The 25602-nt window shown below is 38.9% G+C and overlaps 1 protein-coding gene and 1 long non-coding RNA gene across 3 annotated transcripts in view; both read right to left on the reverse strand.

Annotated features, from left to right (window-relative positions):
• Positions 1-25602, reverse strand: part of ACSS2 (acyl-CoA synthetase short chain family member 2) — a 44448-nt gene that overhangs the window by 16199 nt on the left and 2647 nt on the right. For both annotated transcript variants that reach the window (XM_040247477.1, XM_040247476.1), the window contains exon 2: positions 20206-20401. In XM_040247477.1, the coding sequence (XP_040103411.1) occupies positions 20206-20401 (196 nt within the window). The remainder of the gene's footprint in view (positions 1-20205; positions 20402-25602) is intronic.
• On the reverse strand, positions 9982-15000 carry LOC120868683. Its single transcript, XR_005722278.1, has 2 exons — positions 14406-15000; positions 9982-11633 (listed from the first exon to the last, which is right to left on the reverse strand). It is a non-coding gene; the product is annotated as an uncharacterized LOC120868683 (long non-coding RNA).

Consider the following 25602-nt stretch of genomic DNA (forward strand, 5'->3'; position numbering starts at 1 on the left):
AAAAGTGACTTATCAGAAAGGACCCTGATGCTAGGTAAGATTGAAGGCAGGAGGAGAAGGGGACAACAGAGAATGAGATGGTTGAATGGCATCACCATCTCAGTGGACATGAATTTGAGCATACTCTGGGAGTTGGTGATGGACAGGGAAGCCTGGTGTGCTGCAGTCCATGGGGTCACAAAGAGTCAGACACAACTGAGCAACTGAACTGAAATGAACATAAAAAGATATGTAAATTTTTAAAATGAATTTGAAAATTGAATTTTAATGCTGTTCAGAAATAAATACTTCACAGTCCCCAAACAAACAAAGAATGGGGAGGTGGGAAAGAACAGCTTTAAGCACAGGACAGGCCTATTAGACAAGCATATAAACATGCTTCTATGTTTATATACTCTCTTTTTTTTCTATACAAATGGTGGCATACAATATTCATTTTTCTGTATCTTGCTTTTTATTGAATATCACAAATCTTAAATATAGAGCTTGATCATCTTGCTTAATTTTTAAATTTAACAATATATCTGGATATCATTTTCCATCAAGACTTACAGTGCTATTTCATTTTCTTTGTCATATGCATAGTGTTCTACTATTTGTGTGTGCCATAATTTATTTAACAAATAAAAATTTCAATGAGTATCTTTATTACTATGTCATTTACTCACTTGAAAATATATCTGCAGGATGAATTACTAGAAGTGAAATTGTTGGGTCAAAGATATGGACATTTTAAATACTGATAAATACTAGAGGATAAGTTCTTTAAGTAGGATGGTCAGGGAAGGCCTCTTTCTGGAGAGGTGACATTTGAGCTAAGACCTGAGCAATAAGAGTAGGCAAATGTATGAGCTCTTGAGAAGAGTATCCTGGGTGGGTAATAAAGAGCTTGGCCTATTCAAAGAACAGAAAGGAAGCTAATATGGCTGGAGTGTAGTGAACAAGAAGGAGAGTAACAATCAGAAGTAGGCAGCAGCCAGATCACATAGGGCTTTGTAGGCACGGTAAGAAATTTGAATTTTATTCTAAGGAGATTCTTCCTGGCTTCCCTTATACACAAAGTGCCACTTCCACAATCTTAATCACACCAATGCCCCAGCTCAGAATGCCTTCCCACCTCCTTTGGGCTGCACCACGTAGCCCTCCATAAAGGTCACTGTGCTTCCTCTCCTTCCTTACCACCCAGAGAACTTACGAAGGAGGTAACTAAAACCCAGAGAGAGGTAGGAGCTTGTCAAGGTCACAATAATAAGCGGCAGAGCCAAGAATAGATCTTCAGGTCTTCTGACTTCAAATCAGGGCTGTTTATCTTCATAGTGTGAAGGACAGGGACTAGTAGGGAAGCCAGGTCTTTGGCGATTTTATGGAAGATTATCAGCTTCTTTCCAGCTCCTGGCTCAATGAGTTAGTTACTATCCTCTCATTGGCTTCACCTTCCTAGGGCTGAGAGGAGAAAAGCATAGAGCTGTTTAAAGTGGGAAGGAACTGGGAGAGAGGAAGCTGGCAAATGGCCCTGAATGCCGGATGCAGAAAAAGTCACTTCCTTAATTGGCTTACTGACAAGTGGCACACGGGAACGTCTCTAGTTACAGCTAAATGCTGACGTACATCTCACACCCATGCATACGTGTCCCCATATGTATGCTGACCTGTGTACCCCTGCATACATAAAAACATGTATACTAATATAAAAAACATTGCAGACATAGGAACTGCTCATTTGCACACATAGGAACAATCAGCATTAATATATGGATACAGGACTCGAACATGGGCCCATCTGCAAGTATATGCACCACACACTTAGGTATCTACCTATGTGCACCTTCCAGAAACTCTCTATCACATTACTCTGTTTTATTTTCTTTGTGGAACTTTCTATGATTTGAAATTAGCTCATGTATTTTGTTCACTTGTGTATTATCTGTATCTTTCACTGGAATATAAACTCCATGATAACAATGACCTTATCTCTCGTTCATTGCTACATCCCTAGCAATGAGATTCAATACCTAAAATAGAGACTGGTACATAGAAGGTGCACAGGCATAGATAAGAACAAACCTAAACAAGAACACAAGAACAGCTTACTTGAGCCCACTTCCAGTTACACACACACACAGAGTGTACATCTCTCTCCCTGGCTCTGTGCTCAAATTATACATTATTGATATAGGCACCTTACTCCTTCCAGTGTCTTCTTTCTCTGACATACACACCCGGCTAGGGCCCCGGATGGTTGGGAGAGGGGAGGGAGCACGCATGCACACACACAAATGTGCATGGGGACACACACAGCCCCCCAAAATGTAATATTACTCAGCCATAAGAAAAGAGTGAAACCTTGCCATGTGTGATAATATAGACAGACTTGAGGATATTATGCTAAATGAAGTAAATCAGAGAAAGACAGACGCCCTATGATTTCACTTATATGTGGACTCTAAAAATAAACAAACATAATGAAACAGAAACAGATTCATAGATCTGGGGTTGTTGCTGGGGGCAGAGGAGAGTGGGGAATGGGTGAAACAGGTGAAGGAGCTTAAGAGGTACAAACTTCCAGCTATAAAATAAATGTCTTGTGGATGTAATATATAACATAGAAAATATAGTAATAATACTACAACTTTGTATGGTGACAGATGGTAACTGGACTTATTTTGATGATCATTTTTGTAATTATGAAAATATTGAATCACTATGCTATACACTTAAAACCAATATTGTAAGCAAATTATACTTCAATTTAAAAAAGACGACTGAAGTGACTTAGCAGCAGCAGCAGCAGGTGAACATATGTACACCCATGGTGGATTCATGTCAATGTATGGCAAAACCAATACAATATTGTAAAGTTATTAGCCTCCAATTAAAATAAATAAATTTATGTTAAAAAATAAAAAATAATAAATTTTTAATAAATAAATAAATAATTTAAAAGACTAGGTGAAATATCAGTATGTTAAGCATATAAAATAAACAAGTGAGTGCCTATAATATAAATCTCTACATTTTATATATTTGGAATGTTTCATAATTTTAAAATTTGAATAAAATAAGTAAAATATTTTACTATATCAAAAAAATAAAAAGAAGAAAGCAAACAGCAGCATGTGCCCACTTAGTTTTAGGGGGGAAAATAGGGAGGTGTGGGGACTGGAAAACTTGAGAATACATGGTCTGGAAAGAGGAGGCATCTAACACTTAAATGTAGTGCCTATTAACTTTTGCCCTCTGGGAATAAAGTCTCAATACTGCCCAATTTTTCGGTTTTTCAAGAGAGACCTGGAATCTGTTTCTGAATTTTTAAGTTTGATGCAATTAACTTTAACTTTAAAAACTGTGGTCAAACAAAACTATTAATGAAAGATTTAGCTGATGGGCTACAGATTGGGAACCCTGCAGCAGACTCAGCTACTTCCCTTTTACCTGGAAGCCATATGGTATGGGACAGCTCAAGGTATATAATCTTTTTTTTTAAGGAAAACTTCTACAACTAGCTTATCCTTACACTCTCCATATTCCCTGTTATCCATTACTGATGCAAAATATCTTCAGAATTAGACTACTTCCCTTCACATCTACTACCATCATAGTCCAAAGTCACAATTAAGTATGTCAGATCATGTCATTCCTCTGATCAAAATGTTCAGATGTCATCCCATATCATTTTGAGTAAAAGTCCTCACACTGACCTACTATATGATTTCCTCATTACCTCTCTGTCCTCAAATACTCCCATTCTCTCTTCCTCTCCCCACCTCCCTGCTCCAGCCACATAGCCTTGCTGTTTGGCAACACCAATCACACTTAACCTCGGAACTTTTGCCCTCCACTTGAGTATTCTTCCCCCAGAGAGCCACATGATTTTTCCCCTATCTTTTGAGTTATTGCTCAAATGTTGGCTTCTCAGTGAGGTCATCCTTGACCACGCCATATAAAAAAGCACTTGTCCACCCCCAGTCCCAGATACTCCAAGGTAACATCTTCCAGAAAGTCTTCCCTAATTTCTCTTTTTCCTCATCTACCTCAAAGTGGAAAATTTTTTCTTCCTTCCAAGTCCCTTTATCTTACTTTCCTTGTGATCTATTGGTTCTACCTTGTATTACATATATTGGGGCCTTCCTGTTCCCATTATACCCTGGGCTCTTGAAGGGAAGGAATTGTGTCTTCTTCCTTTCTGTTTTCTCTAAGCACAGTTGGCACTTAAGGTTCATGGTCAAATCAGTGAAAAACTTATAACTAATTAATGACAAGGGAAGACTGGAGAGCTCTTTCTCTTTGTATGAGGATAGTCATTGAATTGGAGATTTTAGTTCCCTAAACTAGCAGAAAAGTAAAGCACAAGATAGGAGGAAAGAGCTGAGGAAAAAAAAAAAAAAAGATGGGGAAAACTGGGTTCCTCATAGAAGCATCAGAAGGCAGGATCTAACCTAGTGAGTTAGGTCTTCCAGGGGAGACGTACCCAGATGAGAGGAGTCAAAACTGCTATAAAAGGAAGACTGGACTTATCTGTTTAGCCTGGAGCTGAGAATATAATGAGAAACCTGATAGTAAGTCTCAAACACCTATATCTCTGTTGCCACCACTGTAGTACGAGCCACCTTCATGTCGTGCCTAGATGACCACAGTGACGCCACGCTGGCCTCCCACTACACTCCTGCCCCCTTCCAATCTACACATAAACCAAAATGATCTATTATAAACACGAACCAGGCTACAGTATCTTCTCCAGCTCATTATGTGCCATTGTTCCATTCTGCTTACCAGACTCCAAACACATTAGCCTTCTGACTGAGAGAACATGCCATGCTCTTTTACTGTTTTTCCTGAACTCTTCGAATGGTTTGCTCTACCTCATGTTTCAGATCTTGGTTTAACTGTCACTCCCCTAGTGAAGCTTTCCATGACCAGCATCAGTCCTTCCTGACATTCTTCATCACAAAATTGTTTATTTTTTATAGCATTTTTCTCAATTTATAATTGTCTTATTTACTGTTTTTTGGGATTTTTTGCTAATTGTCTGTCTCACCTACTAGACTGTAAGCTTCCTGAAGGCAGAGACCAAGTTAGTCTTCTTCACTACTGAATCCCCAACACCTTGCAAAGAACCTTGTATATAATAGGTGCTCAATAAATACTTTCTGAATGAATGAATGAACCTGAAGGATTATTATGGGAAAGAAACAAATTAGTATTTTGTAACTATAATTGGAAGAGCTAGGTCAATTGGGAGAGTGCAATATAAAGAAAGCCTTTCCAAATGTCAGGCTTCCTGGTGGCTCGGATGGCAAAGAATCTGTCTGCAATGAGGAAGACCCAGGTTCAATCCCTGAGTCAGAAAGATCCCCTGAGGAAGGGAATTGCTACCCACTCCATTCTTGCCTGGAGAATTTCATGGACAGAGTTGCCTGGTGGCCTACAGTCCAAGGGGTTGCAAAGAGTCGGACACAATTGAGTGATTAACACTTTTTCTAAATGCCAGAGTTGTCTAGAAGTGTAGGATTGTGCAGCTTGGAACAGGGAAACCCTGTCATCTATTTGATCATTCTCAAGGGAGTGGGGTCCTTGGAATTTCATTTTATAAGCAATCCATGTGATTCATGTTCAGTGAACTTTCAGATGACCTTTAAAACCCTTCCAGTTTTGAGATTCTTTGATTTGGGAAAATTAAGAAATAATGTGTTTTATGATCCATGAAGCACTGCACAAATGTGAAGCACTTAGACATAAGTATATCCTCAAGTCACTTTCCCATTCACCAAGGGAGTGGGGTGTGGGAGCAACATAGCTTGACACATTAGCAGCTTAATGTTCCCTCTGGATACTCCTGGCTGAACAAGGAAAAGGGCTGGAGGAGGAGGTGGGAGAAGGCAAATACCAAAGACTGAATCATAAGTCACTTATGAATGCCAGAGGAAGATAGGGCTTTTGATGTTCACCACCCTTATTCACAGATGAGAAACCAAATGCACAGATGGGAAGTGATGGCCTGGAGGTTACTTAGCACTTAGCAGCACTATTATTGTAAAGCAGAGCTATTCAATATGGTAGCCACAAGCCACATACAGCTACTGAACACTTAAAATGTTCTGGGGGAACTGGATTTTTAATTTAATCTATTTTAAATATTAAGAGTCACCTGGGGCTAGGTCTAGAGTCTGTATGCCTCAGGGCATTCTCCTGCTAAATGAACTGGCCTATATAAGGAGAGAGATGTTTCCAAAACCCAGGATTAGCAGAAAGAAGAAAGTCAAAGTGCAGGAGTCCTGAGAACTGTGGGGTTAAAGTCCACCAAGCGTGGATTTTAGTAAAACTATAATAACCAAAGAGAACTGAAAACATACATCCATACAAAAACTTGTACACAAAGATTCACAGCAGCATCATTCATGATGTCAAAAAGTGAAAACAATCCAAGTATACATCAACTGAAAAATGGATAAATAAAATGTGGCATATCCATACAATGGAGTATTATTTTGTATAAAAAGGAACAAAGTACTGACACACGCTACAACATGGATGAACCTTGAAAAGATTATTCTAAGTTTAAGAAGCTAGACACAAAAGGTCACATATTGTATGATTTCATGCCTATGAACTGTCCAGAATAGAGACAAAAAATAGATTAGTGATTGCCTAGGCCTGATGGCAAGGAAAGTTGGAAGAAAATGAAGAGTGATTGCTAATGAGTATGAGGTTTCTTTTTGGGGTGGTGAAAATGTTCTAAAATAGATTGTGATGATGTTTGTACAACTCTGTGAATATGCCAAAAATCACTGAGGTGTGCTTTAAATGGGCAAATTGTATGTTATGAATTACATCTCAAATTTTAAAAACTTATTCCAATTCTGACTGGAACTGCAATAAGCACATAGAATAATTTGGAAAAAATTGACATCTTTACAAATCTTTCTTTCCTGAAAGATTGTACCTTAGCACTATTCATTCATTCATACTGTCCATTCATTCATACTGTCTCTATTTACCTAAAGACTTGGCATTTATTTATTTGTAGCATTATAGTCATAGTATACACTTGTTTCCCTCACTGGATAGTGAGTTTCTTAAAGGCAGACAGGATATCTTTTTATCTGTTTCCTCCTCAGTGCCTAGCATAAAGTTTGACACACAGTAGGCACTTAACACATAGCTATGAAATGAGTGGATAAAAGAATGAATTAATAAACTTCTCTGCTTACATGATCAGCCAGATCTAGGCTGATGAGAGTGAGGAAACATGGAAGGAAAGAGGGGATTATAGAGGATACAAATGAAGAGGACAGATGCTAAACAGACAGGGGGAAATGGTAGACAGAGGGGAAAAGTTTAAAACTTGTGGAATGGGATTTTGAAACATATCTAGAAAAGTTTCTTGAGCCCCTAACAATGGACTCAATCCTGGACTCTATGCCATGAAAGAGACTGGAAGAAGCCCCTGAATATGAGGTTCAGGCTATGGGACACATGCTTTGCAATCTGAGCTATTAATACACCCTGTTCTTCTGCCAGCTATTTTTAGGCCTTGAGCCAGAGACCTTGCGCCTGTTCCCTTTGGCCAAAGTGGCTTTGGTGCCAGGTGGTTTCTACACATCTCTGTTGAGAAGGCAGGCCTGGGCTAGTAGAGAAGGTAACCTTTCTCCGGATGCCTACATGCCTTCTTACAGGAGGAAAATCATACTCATTCCTATCATCCAGTTGTTCCTACCATGCTAGTCTCCCCCAAAACAAATGAATGAGGGCAGCCCTCTCAGCTCCTTTATTACCACTGTATTTGGAATGCTGCCTTAGATAAGAATATGCCTAGATTAGAAAAAGTGAGTGGGAAGAACCGCCAGGGACAACACACTACATGTACAAGTCTCTCAAGTGTAACAGACACATGCAAAACGATTCATGTCAACAGTTCTTTGCTATTTCGGTAGATATAGCTTAAATTAGTAATTTTTAAGGTATAGTACTCTATTCCTATGGGTACCTGTGGAGAAGGCAATGGCACTCCACTCCAGTACTCTTGCCTGGAAAATCCCATGGACGGAGGAGCCTGGTAGGCTGCGGTCCATGGGGTCGCTAAGAGTCGGACACAACTGAGTGATTTCACTATCACTTTTCACTTTCATGCATTGGAGAAGGAAATGGCAACCCATTCCAGTGTTCTTGCCTGGAGAACCCCAGGGATCGGGGAGCCCGGAGGGCTGCCGTCTATGGGGTCACACAGAGTCGGACACGACTGAAGCGACTTAGCAGCAGCAGCAGCATGGGTACCTGAGCAGGAAAAGTTTTAAGAGAGTAAGTGTCCAGAGTTTCAACTTTCATATGTACTCTTTCCTAACAGTGATCTAAGTTGGTTTTCCTTTCCCACTTTCTTTCTCCCACTTTACAAAAAAATGCATGTCTCTCTTTTATCCCAAACTTTATTATGCCTATACAATGCTGCAGTTAAAAAAAAAAAAAAACACCTCTAGAGTGCCAAACAAAGGGACAATTTGAGAATGCATAAATTCAGAGGGAGAGCCCCAAGGAAGCAAACCAGAGAGCTTCTATAAGAAATCAATATTGAAAGGAGTAACATGTTGACAGAACTGTCTGTACAAATTAGGTTATATGATGAACATTATCTATAAATTATATGAGCTAAATGTGCAGCTTCAAGATTTTGAAAAAGATATATAACATATATATATATATACACAATAAAAACACATTAGAAATTAGATTCTTTGCAGTTATTTAATCTTTTGATAAAATGTTTAAATCTGAACTTTAAAATGTATGAAGAGTTACATATCAAAATTCTTCTGGGTATTAGATCACTAGCATAAATGATTACTTTTCAAAGAGATCCTGCCACTGCCCACCATATCAAAAACTTGTGAGGAAGTTTAAAAAATACAAGTCACAAATCTTATCCCCTGAAAATTCTGATTCAATAGTCTGGGTGGGATCTAGGAATCTGGATTATTAACAATATCCTCAGGTAAATATTTGGGTCACCAGACCTAGATTACTGTTTACCTCTAATTCAATGTATGAATTTGCACAAAAGTACCCTTACTTCGGAGAAGGCAATGGCAACCCACTCCAGTACTCTTGCCTGGAAAATCCCATGGATGGAGGAGCCTGGTAGGCTGCAGTCCATGGGGTTGTGAAGAGTCAGACATGACTGAGTGACTTCACTTTCACTTTTCACTTTCATGCATTGGAGAAGGAAATGGCAACCCACCCCAGTGTTCTTGCCTGGAGAATCTCAGGGATGGTGGAGCCCGGTGGGCTGCCGTCTATGGGGTTGCACAGAGTTGGACACAACTGAAGTGACTTAGCAACAGCAGAAGCAGCAACCCTTACTTCATACAATTTTAAACTGGCAACTCTTTGGAAGTCCTTGATGAAAAATTCATAATTTTTTTAAAATTTCAATCATTGGTATAAAATGAAAGATCAGCCAATTCAATTTAGACCCTTAAGCTGTATTTTGTAGCCTGTAAGATTGAAATGATAGAATGTCAAGGCCATGAAAATCCAGAAAAGACTAAGGAACTATTCTAGATTGAAGGAGACTAAAAAGACACGACAACTGCACATCATGTGTGATTCTGAACTAGATCCTTCTGCCATTAAGGACATTATTTAAGACAACAGTCAAAATTTCCGTGGAATCTGAAGATTAGACAATAATGGTGGATCAGTATTGATTTCCTGATTTTGATAGCTGTATTACAGTTATACAGGAGAAAGTCTTTGTTGGAAATGTACACTATTCAAGGTTTGCATCTTACTCTCAAATGGTTCAAGAAAAAAGCTATTTGTATTGTACATGCAATTTTGATGTACATGTTTTCCTTTTTTTTTTCCTCTTTAAGTGTTGATCCTGTTTTATTATCTGACTAGAAAATTAGACAATTCACCAGTCCAGGTGGTAATGGACAAGCTTAAACTTGCTCTTTATTGCCAGGTCCAGCCCCAGGTTGGCCTTTCTTTTCCTTCCTCTTCATGAGGCCTCCTGGTAAGGATAAAAGGGGAAAAAGACAAATGTCTTCCTGGGAGGCCTCGCAGACAATGAAGGATTCTATGTTCACTACCTGCTTACAGACTCTGATATGGTGACGGCAGATCAGCACTCAGGCGAGGTGGAGGGACTCAGCCAAGGCAAACATGAAGACATCTCCAAAAAACCCTTGACAGTCAGGCCCAGGTAATTCAGCTTTACTTTGCCCTTGTGCAGCCCCTAGATGCAGATGAGTCACTGCAGCAAGGTGTTGCTTTCAAATAGAGGTGTGCAGCAGCAGCTCTTGGCCAGAGAAAGCTGACCCTCCAGACTCCATGTGTGTTCAGAGCCCCAGATTCGCTGATTAACTTCACCTCTTGGTTGAAGTGGGATTTAAAGGGTTATCAACAGGTCACATTTTGCTACAGACCCAGCACCAGGCCACTGGCCTGTCAGCTCCACATTCCTGCCTCTGCTTAAATACAGGCCCTGGTAACTGAGAAAGAGCTGTACTTGTAACTTTTCTATCAGTTTAAGAATGTTTCAAAACTTTAAAGATTAATAATACAGGCTAGAGACAGCTCATACATATATAGGGCCACAAATGTTTAGTTTAAATTTTATTCTGTAGGTAAAGAAGAGTTGGAGAGGTTCCTAGACTAAAGGTTCTTCCCCTACTTCAAAACTTTTACCTACTAAACTCCCAAGCCACAGAGGACTGGAAATGGATGATCTTTGCCAGAGCGGCCACCCAACGATCAGCGCCTTCTGTTTGCCAAATTACGAAAGTCAGGGAGTAAGAGATTATTCCTTACTTTCAGATGCTTAAAATCTCTAATTAGAGAGATCTAAACCACCCACTATATCAGGCCAATATTGGGAAACAGCGACCAAGGGGAACAAGAAAATGCAGAAGTAGGAAATTAACAAAAAGGATGCAAAGAAATAACTTAAGCATGATCAATCATGAAACCCTTCCTAGAAACTGTGGATTCTGAGCCAAGTTTGAGAAAAGAGGCTACGCTTATCGGAGGAAAGAAGGATGTTTTGGAAAGGATAGAAGTCATGTGTGGCTGCCAGTCCTGAATCCTTCTGCCTAATAATACCCTTAGATGTGTGTAATATGTGTGAGTATGTAAGTATTAGCACCAATTCATAATAACATACCTTTTTGGTGTGTTTTCTTGTCTTTCATCTCAGCTAATCCTTGTAGGAATTTTTTGAATGTGGCAGGACAAGATTTGCTATTCCCATTTGAAAGGTCAGGAAACTGAGGCTCAGAAAGGTTTCATCACTTGCCAAAGGTCATAAAGCAATGGTTAGCACCTTTGCCTGCGGATCCTTGAATAGGCTTTGGTGGGGGGTGGGGGGGTGTTTTGTTTTTTTTTCTTAATATATACACGATCAAGAGAGTGATATTTTCAAAGTATAACTCTTGATATGTCATATCTCTACTTCAAATTCTTTATTGGCTACCTAACACATGTCACAGCTGCAATTTTACAGCTGTATATGAACACAAATTTCTGATCCTTCCTCAAAGCTTTTCCTCCCGGTTTCTTCTCCAACTCAACTAATGAAAATTATATTTTCCCAGTGCTCAGACCAAAAAAAAACCCCTTTATTTCTTGACTCCCATTCTCTTATACCCCCACATCAAGTTCATCAGCAAATTCTATTGGTTCTCTCTGCCTTCAAAATATTGACAAATTCCAAAATCTGAGAAATTCCCTGATGCTCTCACTGTTGAGGGCCTGGGTTCAATCCCTGGTCTCAGGGAACTAAGATCCCATAAGCCTCATAGCACAGCAAAAAAAAAATTTTTTTTTCAAATTCTGGCCACTTTTCACAGCTTCTACTGTTACCTCCATTATCATATCTTATCTCAATTGCTGTCATGCCCCCTTACTGGTTCCCCTGCTATTACCCTGTGCCTCCCACCCACTATTCTCAAGGTAGTATGCAGACTATGTGCCATGCTGTGTTAAGTCGCTTCAGTTGTCTCCAACTCTTTGTGACCCTCTGGACCATAGCCCACCAGGCTCCTCTGTTCGTGGGATTCTCCAGGCAAGAATACTGGAATGGGTTGCCATGCCCTCGTCCAAGGGATCTTCCCAATCCAGGAATCGAACCCACATCTCTTACATCTCCTGCACTGGCAGGTGGGTTCTTTACCACTAGCACCACCTGGGAAGCCCCATGCAGACTATATATAGTAGATATTCAGTTTTTAAAAGTTGTTTAATGAATGGATGAATGAACACATCCCAGCTAAGAAAAGGATTTTACTTCCTTGAGGTTTGCCCTTTAATGTGTTTAGCCTTATAAATTATCATTATAAATTGTGGTCAACATTTCTTAAGCCAACCCTAAACCATCTAAGTAAACTACTGGCTAAATAAGTGACAGTCAGAGGAGCTAGGTCTGTGAAAGGGGAAGCATAGTGTCTATAATAAAGAATGTAAGTGTTCTCTCTAGAACAAGTTCAACTGCTATGTGATCTGGCCAAGTCACTTCCACTACGAGCCTTAAGTTCCTCATCTGTCAAGTATTGCTGTGAACCATACCCAGGTTCAAAAAAACAAGGGAACAATTATACATGTACAATGCAGATGAGACATAGTTTATTATTAGAAAAAATAGATAAGTCTTAGGCATTATGGGAGACTGAGTGGTAGAGATGGCTGTCAATGCGTCTAATGTGATTTTAGCTATCCAAGGTCAGAGCAAAGAATGGTAGTAATTCCCTGTCCAAGGCATACCATAGGTAAAGTACTTAATAAGTGATACTGGCCAACTAGAGAATGTCTATAGGAAACCAACATGCATGATAGAGTTGTTCCAAAAACTATACTATACAAGGAACTTTAAGATTACCTCATTGATAAAACAAGGGCACTGACTAGATCAGGGGTTTCCAAACTGAGTTTTGCAAATCCCCAGAGGTTCCACCCACATATCTCACAGGGACCACAATGACAAGGTAAAGAAGCCAACAGAATGTGGCTCTTGTCCTTCAATCTATGTTTCAATTAGATTAGCTCTGCTCTTTCTTGTTTTAGGAATGAGGCTTTGGCATAATCATAAAAATAGCTAATATATTGTTTGCCAAGCACTAAGTTCTTTATTTGCCAGGAGAAATATCAATAACCTCAAATATGCAGATGATACAACCTTTATGGCAGAAAGCAAAGAGGAACTAAAGAGCCTCTTGATGAAAGAGAAAGAGGAGAGTGAAAAAATTGGCTTAAAACTCAACATTCAAAAAAACTAAGATTATGACATCTGCTCCCATCACTTCATGGCAAGAAGATGGGGAAACAACGGAAGGCATCTTCAAGGCATCTTCTAGATTTAGGTTCCTACTTTCAGCTTGGCAAAGGGATGTAATAACTGCCTTCAAATACCTAAAGAGATATCTCATGGAAAAAAGAATGGGATTATGCTATATGACCCCAGAACATAGGATTAAGACCATGGGAAGAGCATAAGTAGGGATAAAGTTACAGGGAGGGAATATACCTAAGAATTTGGTAACAGAGGTGCCTAACAAGGTGATAGGTATTGTGTGAACTCTGTGGTTTTGGTAGTGTTCCAGAATTAGAATGATCACTTATGAGAATTGTTGGGAATGAAGATTCACGGGCTACAACTCCTGCTTTGTACAGGAAGTGGACCTCAAAGGTTTGGGAGTCTCAAATTCTCATAAAGGTTCAAAGTATGATTATCAAATACTAAGTATCATTACCAGTGACCCAACTCTTTCATACCAAATCCAGGAAAAGACAGACAACTCTAAGCCTTCTGTATTTACTGTTGTAAATGTGAGGGTGCCCTAAGGCAAGAACCTGTGCCCCTACCTAACTACCAGCTCTCATCAAGGGCAAGAGGCCAGTACTGGGTTCCTCCCCTTTCCCCAACTTTCCTCCTTGCTGCCTTGCCACTGCAGTTCTCTAGATTTGTGATAGAAATTCTGAAGATCAGTGACAGAAGTAACCTTAGCAAGTATCCTGTTTACCTCTGTTTATAGTGAGATTAAAAAGGCTCAAAAAAAAGGCATTATCTAAAGTCATTCTCTTCATTAAATATTTACTCAATACACGTGTATAAGAAGTCAGCCCAGACACAAACACAGGTAGTTGACGTGGCTCAGGACACTTGTGTCAGGCCTCAAGACAGTCTCCAGTTATTACATACTTATTGTTACATATGTTAGTACATATAATAATATATTAATATATAACATATTCTATTTATTATTATACATGTTATTCAGATCCCACCTACTTCTAAAAAGTGACTAATGTCTTGGACAGCACAGCCTACTTGTTTCATTTTCACCACTTATTGCTCTTTAAGGCATCAATGGTCATAAAACTCAGGGAGAAGTAAGACAAGAAAATTAACGATACACCTTAAACATGAAATCCCTCTGCCCTCCTCCACAATCTGCCCATCTGATTCAAGTGGAGAAAGACTGTTCCCAGCATAGTTATTTCCCCACATACCTCCCATTAGTTTAAAGTATTTGTGCTAAAGTGTTCATGTTACCAGGCAAGGGGAGTAGACTCTTCCTCAGCCTCTCACCCCAAACCTTCTAAAATCCTCCTTTTCTTCACCGTATCAACAGAAGACCAGCCTGCCTACTGAGTTACCATAGAGCCACTACACGTTGCAACAGAACTTCTAAGAACCACTTCCTTTTCAAACAATCATAGAATCCTGACACATCAGTGCAGGAAGGGGCGTGCAGAGTATCAGTAGTTCACCTCCCATCATCCCCACAAAGGGAAGGCCCAGAGAGAGGAAGGGAATGGTCTGAGGCCATCTTCCTTCCCAATGAATGTTTTCCCTTAGCAAGTACAGTTGACCCTTGAACAACATGGGGATTAATCTGCTTATAACTTACAGTTGCCTCTCCATATCCTTGATTCCTCCATATCTCCTGATTCAATCAACCACAGACCACGCAGTACTGTAGAATTTACGGTTGGAAAATATTTGCATTATAGGTGGACCCATGCAGTTTAAACTCACATTGTTCAAGGGTCAAATGGTATATTTTAATAAGTAAATACACTATTGTGACACTAGTGAAGACACAGATAGAGAACAAAAAAATTCACTGAAATGAACTCCAGGTCATGGACCTAGATAATGACTAGAGTCCTTGGACATAAATGCTAAGACAACACACCTTAGAGCTGTGGTTTTCCATGTCACCTGGACAGTCTTCTCCTTGTCAGACCATGGTCTCATCTCCTCTTTTCAACCATCCCCATCTCCTCAAGTACACACACTCACTCATACCCCACCAGGATCTGGAGAGCTCTAAATACCATACTTTCGAATTCATATTCGGGAACATACAGGGATCCTGAAAGCAGAGCCTCTGCCCTGAGGTCACTCTTAAAGACACCTGCTTCTCAGAAGTTTCTAAGGAAGCATTGAAAAATAGCCAGAGCCTGTGGAAAGAGACTTCGGTTGAGACTGAGGTAGGAGATGGTTCAGAGATAATGATAGGCAGAGGCAATCCAAAGCAAAAAGTAGAAGGAATGGACTAAACCAAATTCTGGGGGCTTGAGAGATTGGGGTCCTCTCCTAGAATAACCTAGAGACTGAGCAGCTTGTATAAATCACCAGAAAAACAACCACCAACCTCTCTTTCTACCCTCTCCTCAGAAACCCTTTACTTAATCCTCCAATCTCTCACTGTTTGCCAGTATCCCTTTAACTAGTCAGGCCCCACTCCCAAAGCCACCTCTAATGTCCCTCACTGACTATCTCTCTATGAATGACTATTCTAATAACTTTGTCACTGATTTTTTTCTCATACATATACACATAAATCCCCACTAACACCCCTACCTGTCATGGTAGGGGGAAGAAAGTACAAGAGAGGTTGAAACCATAGTCTTGTCTAGAGGGTAAATTTAGCCTTTGGATCAGATGACTATGTGCCTTTGAAAGAGGTAAAGTGCTAGAAAGACTGAGGGAACAATTGACTCTTCTCTTACTTTCTTTGCCTGTCTCTCCTGCATCTATACAACCAGTTACCTATATCAGTTTCTCTCCTCTAAATTACTATAAAATTTTATTGTTCAATTCCATTCCCACAACCAATATCCCAGTTTAGGCATCTCTACTTTGAATAACAAAACTCTCAGCACTCTGCCTTTATATTCTCACTTCCATATGAATCCAGATTAATCTTCTTGAGCCCAGCTGTGACATCACTCTCCTCCATAAAATCTTTTCATAGGTGTCCAAAAATAGTCAAGATGTCCCGGTCCTGGACCTCACCACTGTTGAATACAATCTTGAGTCCCTTTTCTTTTACACCTTACATCCAATTCAATTCAGCAAATTCCATGGGCTCTTCACTCAAAATAGATCCAGATTTTGACCACTTCGAAGCACCTTCAATCACTATCATTGTTCACATGGATTTCTATAATAGCCTCATAAGTCTCCATGCTTCTAATCTTGCCCTTCAACGGTCTATTCTCAACATAAAGACAGGTTCTAAACATAAGTCAAATCACTGCCACTTCTTTGCTCAAGATTGTCCAGTGGTTTCCCATTTCACTGTGAAAAAAACCCCCAAATCTTTCAATCTATACAATCTAGTGTCCTGCTGACCTCATTCCCTATCACTCTGTTTTTCTAACTAATACTGCTTCAGCTATGCTAACTTCCTAGCTAGTATTCAAACACACTAGGTAGCAGAACACTCCTGTCCCAGGGCCTCTACACTTACTCTTCCATGTACCTGGAATAGTTTCCTTTCCTAAACCAACTATATGCATGACATTTTGCATTTCCTTCATATTGCTGCTCAAATGTCACCTTTATCAGAGAGGGCCGCCGATATCAATCCCCATTTTTCACTGTCATTCCTTGTTCCTTAAACTGCTTTGTATTTTTCTACAGCACTTATCACTACCTGTCATATATTTATTGATTTGTTTGTCTGTCTCCTTAAGCTGGAATATAACCTCCAAGAGGGTAGAGAGTTTGTTTGTTTGTTCAGAATACTGCCTGGTACATAGTAAGTCCTTAATAAGTATTTAATGAATAAATTGATCCCTGCATAAACCCTTTACATCTGCAAAGACAGTTGGCCTAGATGGACTCTAATAAAAATAATCACTTCAAATTCTAAAAATACTATTATTCCATGAATATTTACAATGTGTCAAGTCAAAAGTTAAAAGCCAAATTCTTCCTTAATAGTGTTTTATTTTGGCTAATTGAAGTACTTTGTTTGTGGATTATTTCAGTATGTATATAAGATATGCCCTAAATGTGATTTTCTAATGCCACTATGTTGTTGTTGTTCAGTTGCTAAGTTGTGTCCAACTCTTTGTGACCTCTTGGACTGCAGCACTCCAGATTTCCCTGTCTTTCACTATTTCCAGGAGTTTGCTCAGAAAAAAGAAAAGAAAGCCACTTTAGCTATCTAAATGTCTAGGCTGAAAAGAAAGTCATACTATGGCTCCATAAGAAGTGTATCAACTGGAGCAAATCACTGAAAAGATGTCACTTTAAAAACATTAATAAAAATTAGAGCAGAAAGAAGGTAGGCTCCAGGACCAAGGGGAAAAAGAGAACTTTACAGAATAAATTATATGATAGTTTGAAAAATATTGAGTATATGATAAAGGCAAATAGTATAAGAAAATTTAGGCGATTTTTAACTTCTTTGAAAACAAAAACCTTTATATAAAAGGAAATACAATCATATATTATTCTAAAATAAGCACTGATTTTAAATTAACTAAAACATAGAGGTATAATTATGTTGAGATTAAGAGAAAGAAGTTGGAGTAGTATATAAGAACTGAATTCTCATCTATCATAAAAGGAAGTCAATGCTTTCTTTAAAAAAAAGAAATTGCAGTATAAGCACATTATTTTAAAAATATAGAGGTAAAAAAGGGAAGTAAACAAATATCTGGGATATTTGCACTTTACTTTCTTTTAACAAATGTGATATATTTGTAGATTTAGACTTGAATAATAATGGCCCATGTGGTACTTGTCTTCCACTCTTCTTACCCCTATACCATAACACTCATAGGGCTGAGTACTCAATATCTTTAAAATTCTTATTGTTTGACTGACCAATGTAAAAATGGAGTGAAAATGTCTTGTTACAGAGTTACAGAATTTTGCACGAGAAATAAATGTAGAGATTATATATCGAGTGCTTCATAAATCAGTGTTCCATGGAATACTGCTTCTTGTGATGTTAATCGCATGCTATAAAACATGTTTGGGGCTCAAATAAACTTTAGAAATCCCATGTTAAAATTAATCAGGTATCTTTACTGTAGGACTTCTTGGAGCCTTTACTGTATCAATACACAATGGAAATCCTGGAAAGGTAATTTATTATACAGTGCTTCTCAGTCTGTTTTTTTTTTTTTTCATGAATCAAGAAGCTCCTGCTTGGGGAAAAAAAAAAAGTTCCTGCTAATATGTCTAGTAATTAGTAGTTCCAAAAGCATTCTTGGGAAAACACTGACCTAATCTACTCCTTCATTTTACATATGTGGAAAGATAGGCTCTGTTCAAGTACAGATTGTAGGGGAACTAGAAAGAAGGGCCTCAGGATTCTGCAGCAATATCCACTGAATAAACAATTCTGGCCTGTGCCTTTTCAGTCTTTCATCACGCACTTGATTTTAAAGCAGGGGACAAATTCAGACAAAAGTATCTCCTATCCAGATCTTTAAAGGTTTTCTGATCTCTGAGGAACCTAGGAGATGGGCCCAAGTGTCAGCTGGAGCTCAAGCATAAAGTCTCATGGCAGGAGCTAAACAAATCTCAACAGGCATAATGGACTGTGAATTTCAGTGGCAAAGTGACCCCAGCCTGAGCAATGGTAATGTGATAACAGACTACTCACATTTGTACGGTGTTTCACAATAAATAAATAAATGCTTTTACAAAATCATATTTGATTCTCCTAACAATCCAGTTATAAGGCAAGGGTGGGATTTAATATTACCCCCATTTTATGGACAAGGAAATTGACTCTCAGAGAGTTAAATGCCTTGCCTATGGTTACATAGCAAGTGGATGGCAGAGTTAGAGTGAAAAACTGAATTTCCTATCTCTCAGGTTAAGGTTTTTCTTAATATATCACACAAACTGAGCAATGTTTTACTGACTACAAATTTAATCCATCCATGAAATACCAATATGCTCCTACTGGCTCATTTTAAAAAGAAACAGATTAATTCTCAAAGTGCTTATGGTTGGTGGTAGAAACACCCCAATAACTGGAACTTCAAGGTCCTATTTCAGGTTCAGTTTAGTAACACCTCCTCTAAGCTATGTTGCTAGGAAAAGGGGGTTTTTAGTTTCAGTGGAAGAGTCAGCATGGCTAAGTGTTAAAAACAAGGAATCAGACATACTTGGGTTTGAACCCTGGCTCCACCAGTTACTCACTCTATGACCTTATTCACTATGAAGCAGAGATGCATGCTTCATTTCTTCAGCTATAAAATTGGGCTAAGAATACCTAGTTTGCAAAACTGTTGAGAGGCTCATATAAGAAATTAGAAGGATAGTATAATGTCATGGTTAAGAGTATAAACTCTGAAACTGTGCTACCAGGATGTGAATATCAGCCCTTATTACTAGCTGTATAACTTCAAATAAGTCATCTATTTACATCTCAGAATTTCATTTTCACATATGTAAAATGAGGAAAATAAATAATATATTTTTAGTTGTTGTGAGCATCAAATAGGATAATATGTGTGAAGCACTTGAGCATAGTATCTGGCATATAGCTCAATCAAAGGTAATGATGATAACAGTGGTGGTGGCAGCAAAAAATCCAAAATCCAGTTTTCTCCCAAAGCAAGAATAAGAAAACAACATAGTCCTTTTTGCTTCCATTTACCCCCTCACATTGTTCCTCTCCAACTACAAATCAAAAACCCTAGACTAGAAGTCAGGACACTTGATTTTGAATGTCAGTTCTGTCACATACTAGTTATATGATTTTAGGGAAGTCATTTAATTTGAGGTATTTTTCCTCACCTGAGACATTAAGTTAATGATACTTTGCTTGTTCTTCTGGGTTGTTATAAGCATCAAATGCATGGATTTTTAAGGTACTTTGTGAACTATAAAATGCTATATAAATGTCAGGGTGACTTTTTATCTGCCACAGGCTATAAGATAGGTGTTTTTACCAGTAAAAAGCAACTTTATCGCCAAGTTTTTTCTCATGGACAATTCGATCCAGTACGTTGTAGCAGATGTTGGTAGTTGCTCCTCTCATCCATTCAATGAAGATTTTCCCTTTAGTCACATCAAAGTTGTACTGAAGGAATGGACCAGGACATGGGGTCTTCCAGTAAAATTCCTTGGCAATGTCTCCCCAAAACTCTACAACAGAAAAGGAAGACCAGACATCATTTAGCTTCTGAGGCACATTTATCCTCAGATGGCTTATCATTCTATGCATAGCACCAAGTCACAATTTCTCTGCCCTGTACTCTAGGACCTATCACCTGAGTCCCTCTTCTACCTCTCAAATCTTAACACCCACCACACTCTTAAACCATCTTTACTCCCATGGGCTGAATCTTGACTCAAGTTTCTTCCCTCCCTTCTCAAAATATCCACGCTATTTTTCACCATCTATTCAAACTGTAACCAGTGCCTATCACAATGCCTAGTACATTGTAGTTAATCAGTAACTTTTCCAATGAATTAATTAATGAAAGGAAGAAATCCTTTACCCACAGAGCCTTCCATGACAAGGAAAAATTTGTTCATTTACTCTCAGCAATTACTTAATGAACATCTGTTTCTCCTACTACTATTTGCCCAAGTGTTACTTGCTAAGTACCAGCTGTGGCTTTTAAACTCTTTAAATGCATTATCTCATTTAGTTCTTACCACAACCGTAGGAGGTAGGGTTTTTCATTCTTATTTTATTGGTTTGAAAATCAAGGCTCAGAGAGGCTAAATAATTTGCCCAAGGTGGGTCAGTGGGCAAAGAATCCGCCTGCAAAGCAGGAGACCCAAGTTCAATCCCTGAATCAGGAAGATCCCCTGGAGGAGGGCATGGCAACCCACTCCTGTATTCTTGACTGGGGATCCCATGGAGAGAGGAAGCCAGCAGACTACAGTCCATGGGGTTGCAAAGAGTCGGACATGACTTAGTGATATCTACTTACACATTTACTAAGTCAAGATTTGAACTGCCCTGAGGAAGACATTGTTGCTAAAGTCTGAAAGATGAATAGGAGTTTTTCTTCACTCTCCCACCAGGAAAAACATTACTATGGGACAGAAAAGAACCATGGGTATACGTTAAGAGGAACTCCTTCAGGCTGAAGCACTGAGAATAAGAGAAAGAATAGCAGAAAATAAGGCATAAACTGGGCAGATAACATGCAATCCTTCTAAGCATAGAGAATTTGAGCCTAAGAGCAATAGGCTTCCTTGATGGCTCAGATGGTGAAGAATCTGCCTGCAATGCAAGAGACCTGGGTTTAATCCCTGGGTCAGGAAGATCCCCTGGAGAAGGAAACAGCAACCCGCTCCAGTATTCTTGCCTGGAAAATCCCATGGACAGAGGAGCCTGGTAGGCTACAGCTCACGGAGTTACAAAGAGTCGGACATGACTGAGCAACTAACAGTTTCCATTTCTAAGAGCAATGGAAAGTCATTGTACGGTTTTAACCAGAGAAGACTTACAATATTGAAACATTTGCCTGATTACTCTGGAGAAAAGGTACTCAACAGGTTAAAGATGCTGCTGCAGAACACCTAGGATAATCTAAGTACTCGATCACAAGCTAGAGGAGAGAGAGAGACTTAGAACCATAACAATGGAAGGAAAGTTAGAGGTTATCAGCCTCTCATTTTACTGATATCAAGAAATCAAATTTATAGAAGTAAAGTGACCTGTTCAAGTTGGATGACTTAGTTTATACAGTCTGATTAAAGAGATAATGATGCTGAGCAGGGCCCCGTGGGACTCCTGGGGACACAGGCCTGTTTGTCCTCCACTTCTTATAGGCAAGAATCCAGCCTCCATGACCTTCTCTCAGTTCCAAATGGCATCACAGTTGCTCATCAAGGGAGGAATAGCAGTAAAACATCAAGATTAAAGGACCACAGAGGCTCATCAAGGTTAGGACACTGAACCACCTAAGACCCTCCACACATCCAATCTTGTCAGGAACCCCACCCCTTTGAACTTTGCAGAAGAAAGAATACAAGACTGTTATTGCCTTGATCCTTATCACATACTCCCGCCTGACTATATAACCTTTCCCTTCTCACCAGGGAGGAGGCATAGTTCTTGAGGCACTAGCCTACTGTGCTCTTCCTCTGCCTGGCAAAGTAATAAAGCTATTCTTTCCTTCTCCTCCATAACTCTGTCTCCGTATTTCTGTTTGGCATTGGTGCACAGAGAGACAAGATTTTGGCAACAATAAGACTAAAACAAAATATTTTTGAGTATACAAGACAAAATATACTGAAAGCTAAATCACATGGTATACACCTTGCCACCAGATTCCCTGGTGGCTCAGGCAGTAAAGAGTCTGCCTGCAATGCAGGAGACCCGGGTTCAATCCTTGAGTCGGGAAGACTTCCCTGGAGAAGGAATTGGCAACCCACTCCAGTATTCTTGTCTGGAAAGTCCCATGGACGGAACGGCCCGGCAGGCTACAGTCTGTTGGGTCACAGAGTTAGACACGACTGAGTGACTTCACTTTCTTTTCTTTCTATACAACTTGCAATGAATTAAAGAAATCCAAATCAAATCAACCCCAAGGTGCCATTATATGCCTCTGAGACCAGCAAAGACTAAGAAAATATTAAACTTAATGCCCAAGTGACCCTAGAAAACTGATCTATTACATGATAACAGCATTGTAAGAAATTAGCACAATGTTACTGAACAGCAGGGCAATGCATGACAAGAGTCATAAAATGTTTTATATTCTTTCAACTGCTAACTTTGGGGAAACACACCCTAAGAAAATAATACCACAGGGAAAAAAGTGATTACTCAAGAGATGTTTATACTAACACCATTTATACTAGTAAAACTAGAAACAACCCTAAAGCTCAATAATGAAAAAACTGATGAAAACTAAAGAGATGAAATCTCTTTAATCACTGGTAGTGATACAATAGGATACTAAATGGCCATTAATGAAAGAAAAAATGGGAACTGGCATTTTAATGAATGCCATTAACGTCCAAGGATTGAGCTAATTTCATTTAATCTTTATATGGCCCTCTGATGATCTTGATTTTAATACATGAAAAAACTGAAGCTCAGGACACATAGGAAACTCTCCCAAGAATCACACAGCAAGTAACTTGATTACAAAATAAGATCTAACTCTAAAGTCCATCTTGTTAGAACTACATTTAATATGTGTATACTCAAAAAAATACATTTTAAGTGACAGTGGTAGGTACAGATTATATAAAACCATATATGAACCACATTTATGTCCATCAACAAGAAGTAAAGAAATCTGAGTTTTATAATCACTTAGTTTTGTTTTGTTTTCTGGCCCACCAGGCCATAGGCAGCATGGTTCCATGACCAGTGATCAAACTCGTGCCCCCTACAGTGGAAGCATGGAATCTTAACCACTGGAATGTCAGGGAAATGCATAATCATTTAGTTCTTGCTTTTATTTTTTTATGATGGAGCTGTTGAATTCTGGATGGTTCTTTGGCACATGTTCTAAGTCCTGAAGTTTAGAAAAGATAAAAATGGACTGGCATGATCAGGAAATGCTCTGTGGAACTGGTGAAGGTTGACTAGGTAGAGAGAAACAGAAGGGAATGGGCAAAGCCCTGGTGATGGGAAAGGGACTTTTGTGTACACAGCATATCAACAAGAATGGTCTGTTGTAGAATGAGGGGCATGTGGTAGGGAGTATCAGAAGATAAGAATAGAAAGGTGGGGTAGGCTACTTATCCAGAGATTCTGAAAGAAAGGCAGATTTTTAACTTTAAACTGTAGGAAATAGGGAACTATTGAAAGTTTTTGAAGTAACATATGAAAGCACTATTTCCATTATCAGTCTAATAGTGTTTAGATAATTCTAAATATACCAGAAATAATGGAGATGAGTGAGACTAGGGGAGAGAGAACCAATTAGAAGGCTGCTCCCTTGAATTAAAAGGGTCTATAGAAATGGAAGAAAAGGTAACCTAAGAGATATTTGGAAAGAGTATTTGATAGAATTTCATAAAAGGCAGACTGGATCAGGGGAGAAGACTAGCATAGCTACTGGGAGTATAGATTCTGCAATCAAAACTATGTTAGTTCAAATCTCAGCTCTACCACTAAATACCTCTGTGACATTGTTCAATTTAGTTAACCTCTCTAAGTGTCAGTTTCTTTCTCTGAAAAATGTGGATAATAGTCTCTACATCAAACAAACAGAATTGGTACCCAGTAAGCAGTTAGCAACCTATAAATAAATAAGATATACAAATGGATAAGATTTGGGATAGTGCCATTGGCAGGGATTAGAATATTAGGAAGAAGAGCAGATTTGGAAGGGAAAATTGGTAAATCTGACTCACAGTAATGTTAAATATGGTATAACATCAAGGTATGTGAATAAAATGCTCTACAGACCTATGAAATTTGAGGCTAGAGCATAAGTGAGATCCCGGATACAAAGCTAAGTATACACAAAAAGAGTTACTGTGACAGTAATAGCTCATCACTGGGGAGAAGGTATTTGCAAATCATATATTGGATAAAGGGTTAGCATTCAAAATATATACAGAACTCATACAACTCAACAACAAAATAACAAGCAACCCAATTAAAAAGTGAGCAGAAGTGCTGAATAGACATCTTTCCAAAGACATACTGATAGCCAACAGATACATGAAAAGATGTTCAACATTACTTGTTATTAGGAAAAGCCACAATGGTATATCACTTCACACACATCTGAATGGCTATTATCAAAAAGGCAAGAAACAAGTGTTGAAAGAGATGTGGAGAGATGGAGCCTTTATACATTGTTGGTGGGAGTGCATACTGTTGCAGCCACTTAGCAATTTCTCAAAAAATTAAGAACAGAACTATCATATGATCCAGCAATTTCACTTCTGAGTATTTTTCTCAAGAAAACAGAAACACTATTTTGAAAAGATATATGCACTCTGATGTTTATTATGTTTATAGTGAATAGCCAAGACATGGAAGCAACCTAATGTCCACTGATAAATGAATGATAAAGAAGATGTGATATATAGAGAGATGTATTTACCTATACAGATATACAAATATTAAAGCCAAAAAAGTCAGTCTCCAAGTGTCCAACTCTCTGTGACCCTGTGGACTGTAGCCCACCAGACTCTTCTGTCCAAGGGATTCTCCAGGCAGGAATACTGGAGTGGGTTGCCATTCCCTTCTCCAAAGGATCTTCCTTACCTGGATATTGAACCTGGGTCTCCTGCATTGCAGGCAGATTCTTTATTGTCTGAGCCATCAAGGAAGTAATATGAATATTACTCAACCATAAAAAGAATGAAAACTTACCATTTCAGACAGATTCAAAGACAAATACCATATGCTTTCA

The sequence above is a fragment of the Oryx dammah genome, unplaced genomic scaffold (genome assembly GCF_014754425.2).
Source record: "Oryx dammah isolate SB20612 unplaced genomic scaffold, SCBI_Odam_1.1 HiC_scaffold_10, whole genome shotgun sequence".
Taxonomy (NCBI): domain Eukaryota; kingdom Metazoa; phylum Chordata; class Mammalia; order Artiodactyla; family Bovidae; genus Oryx; species Oryx dammah.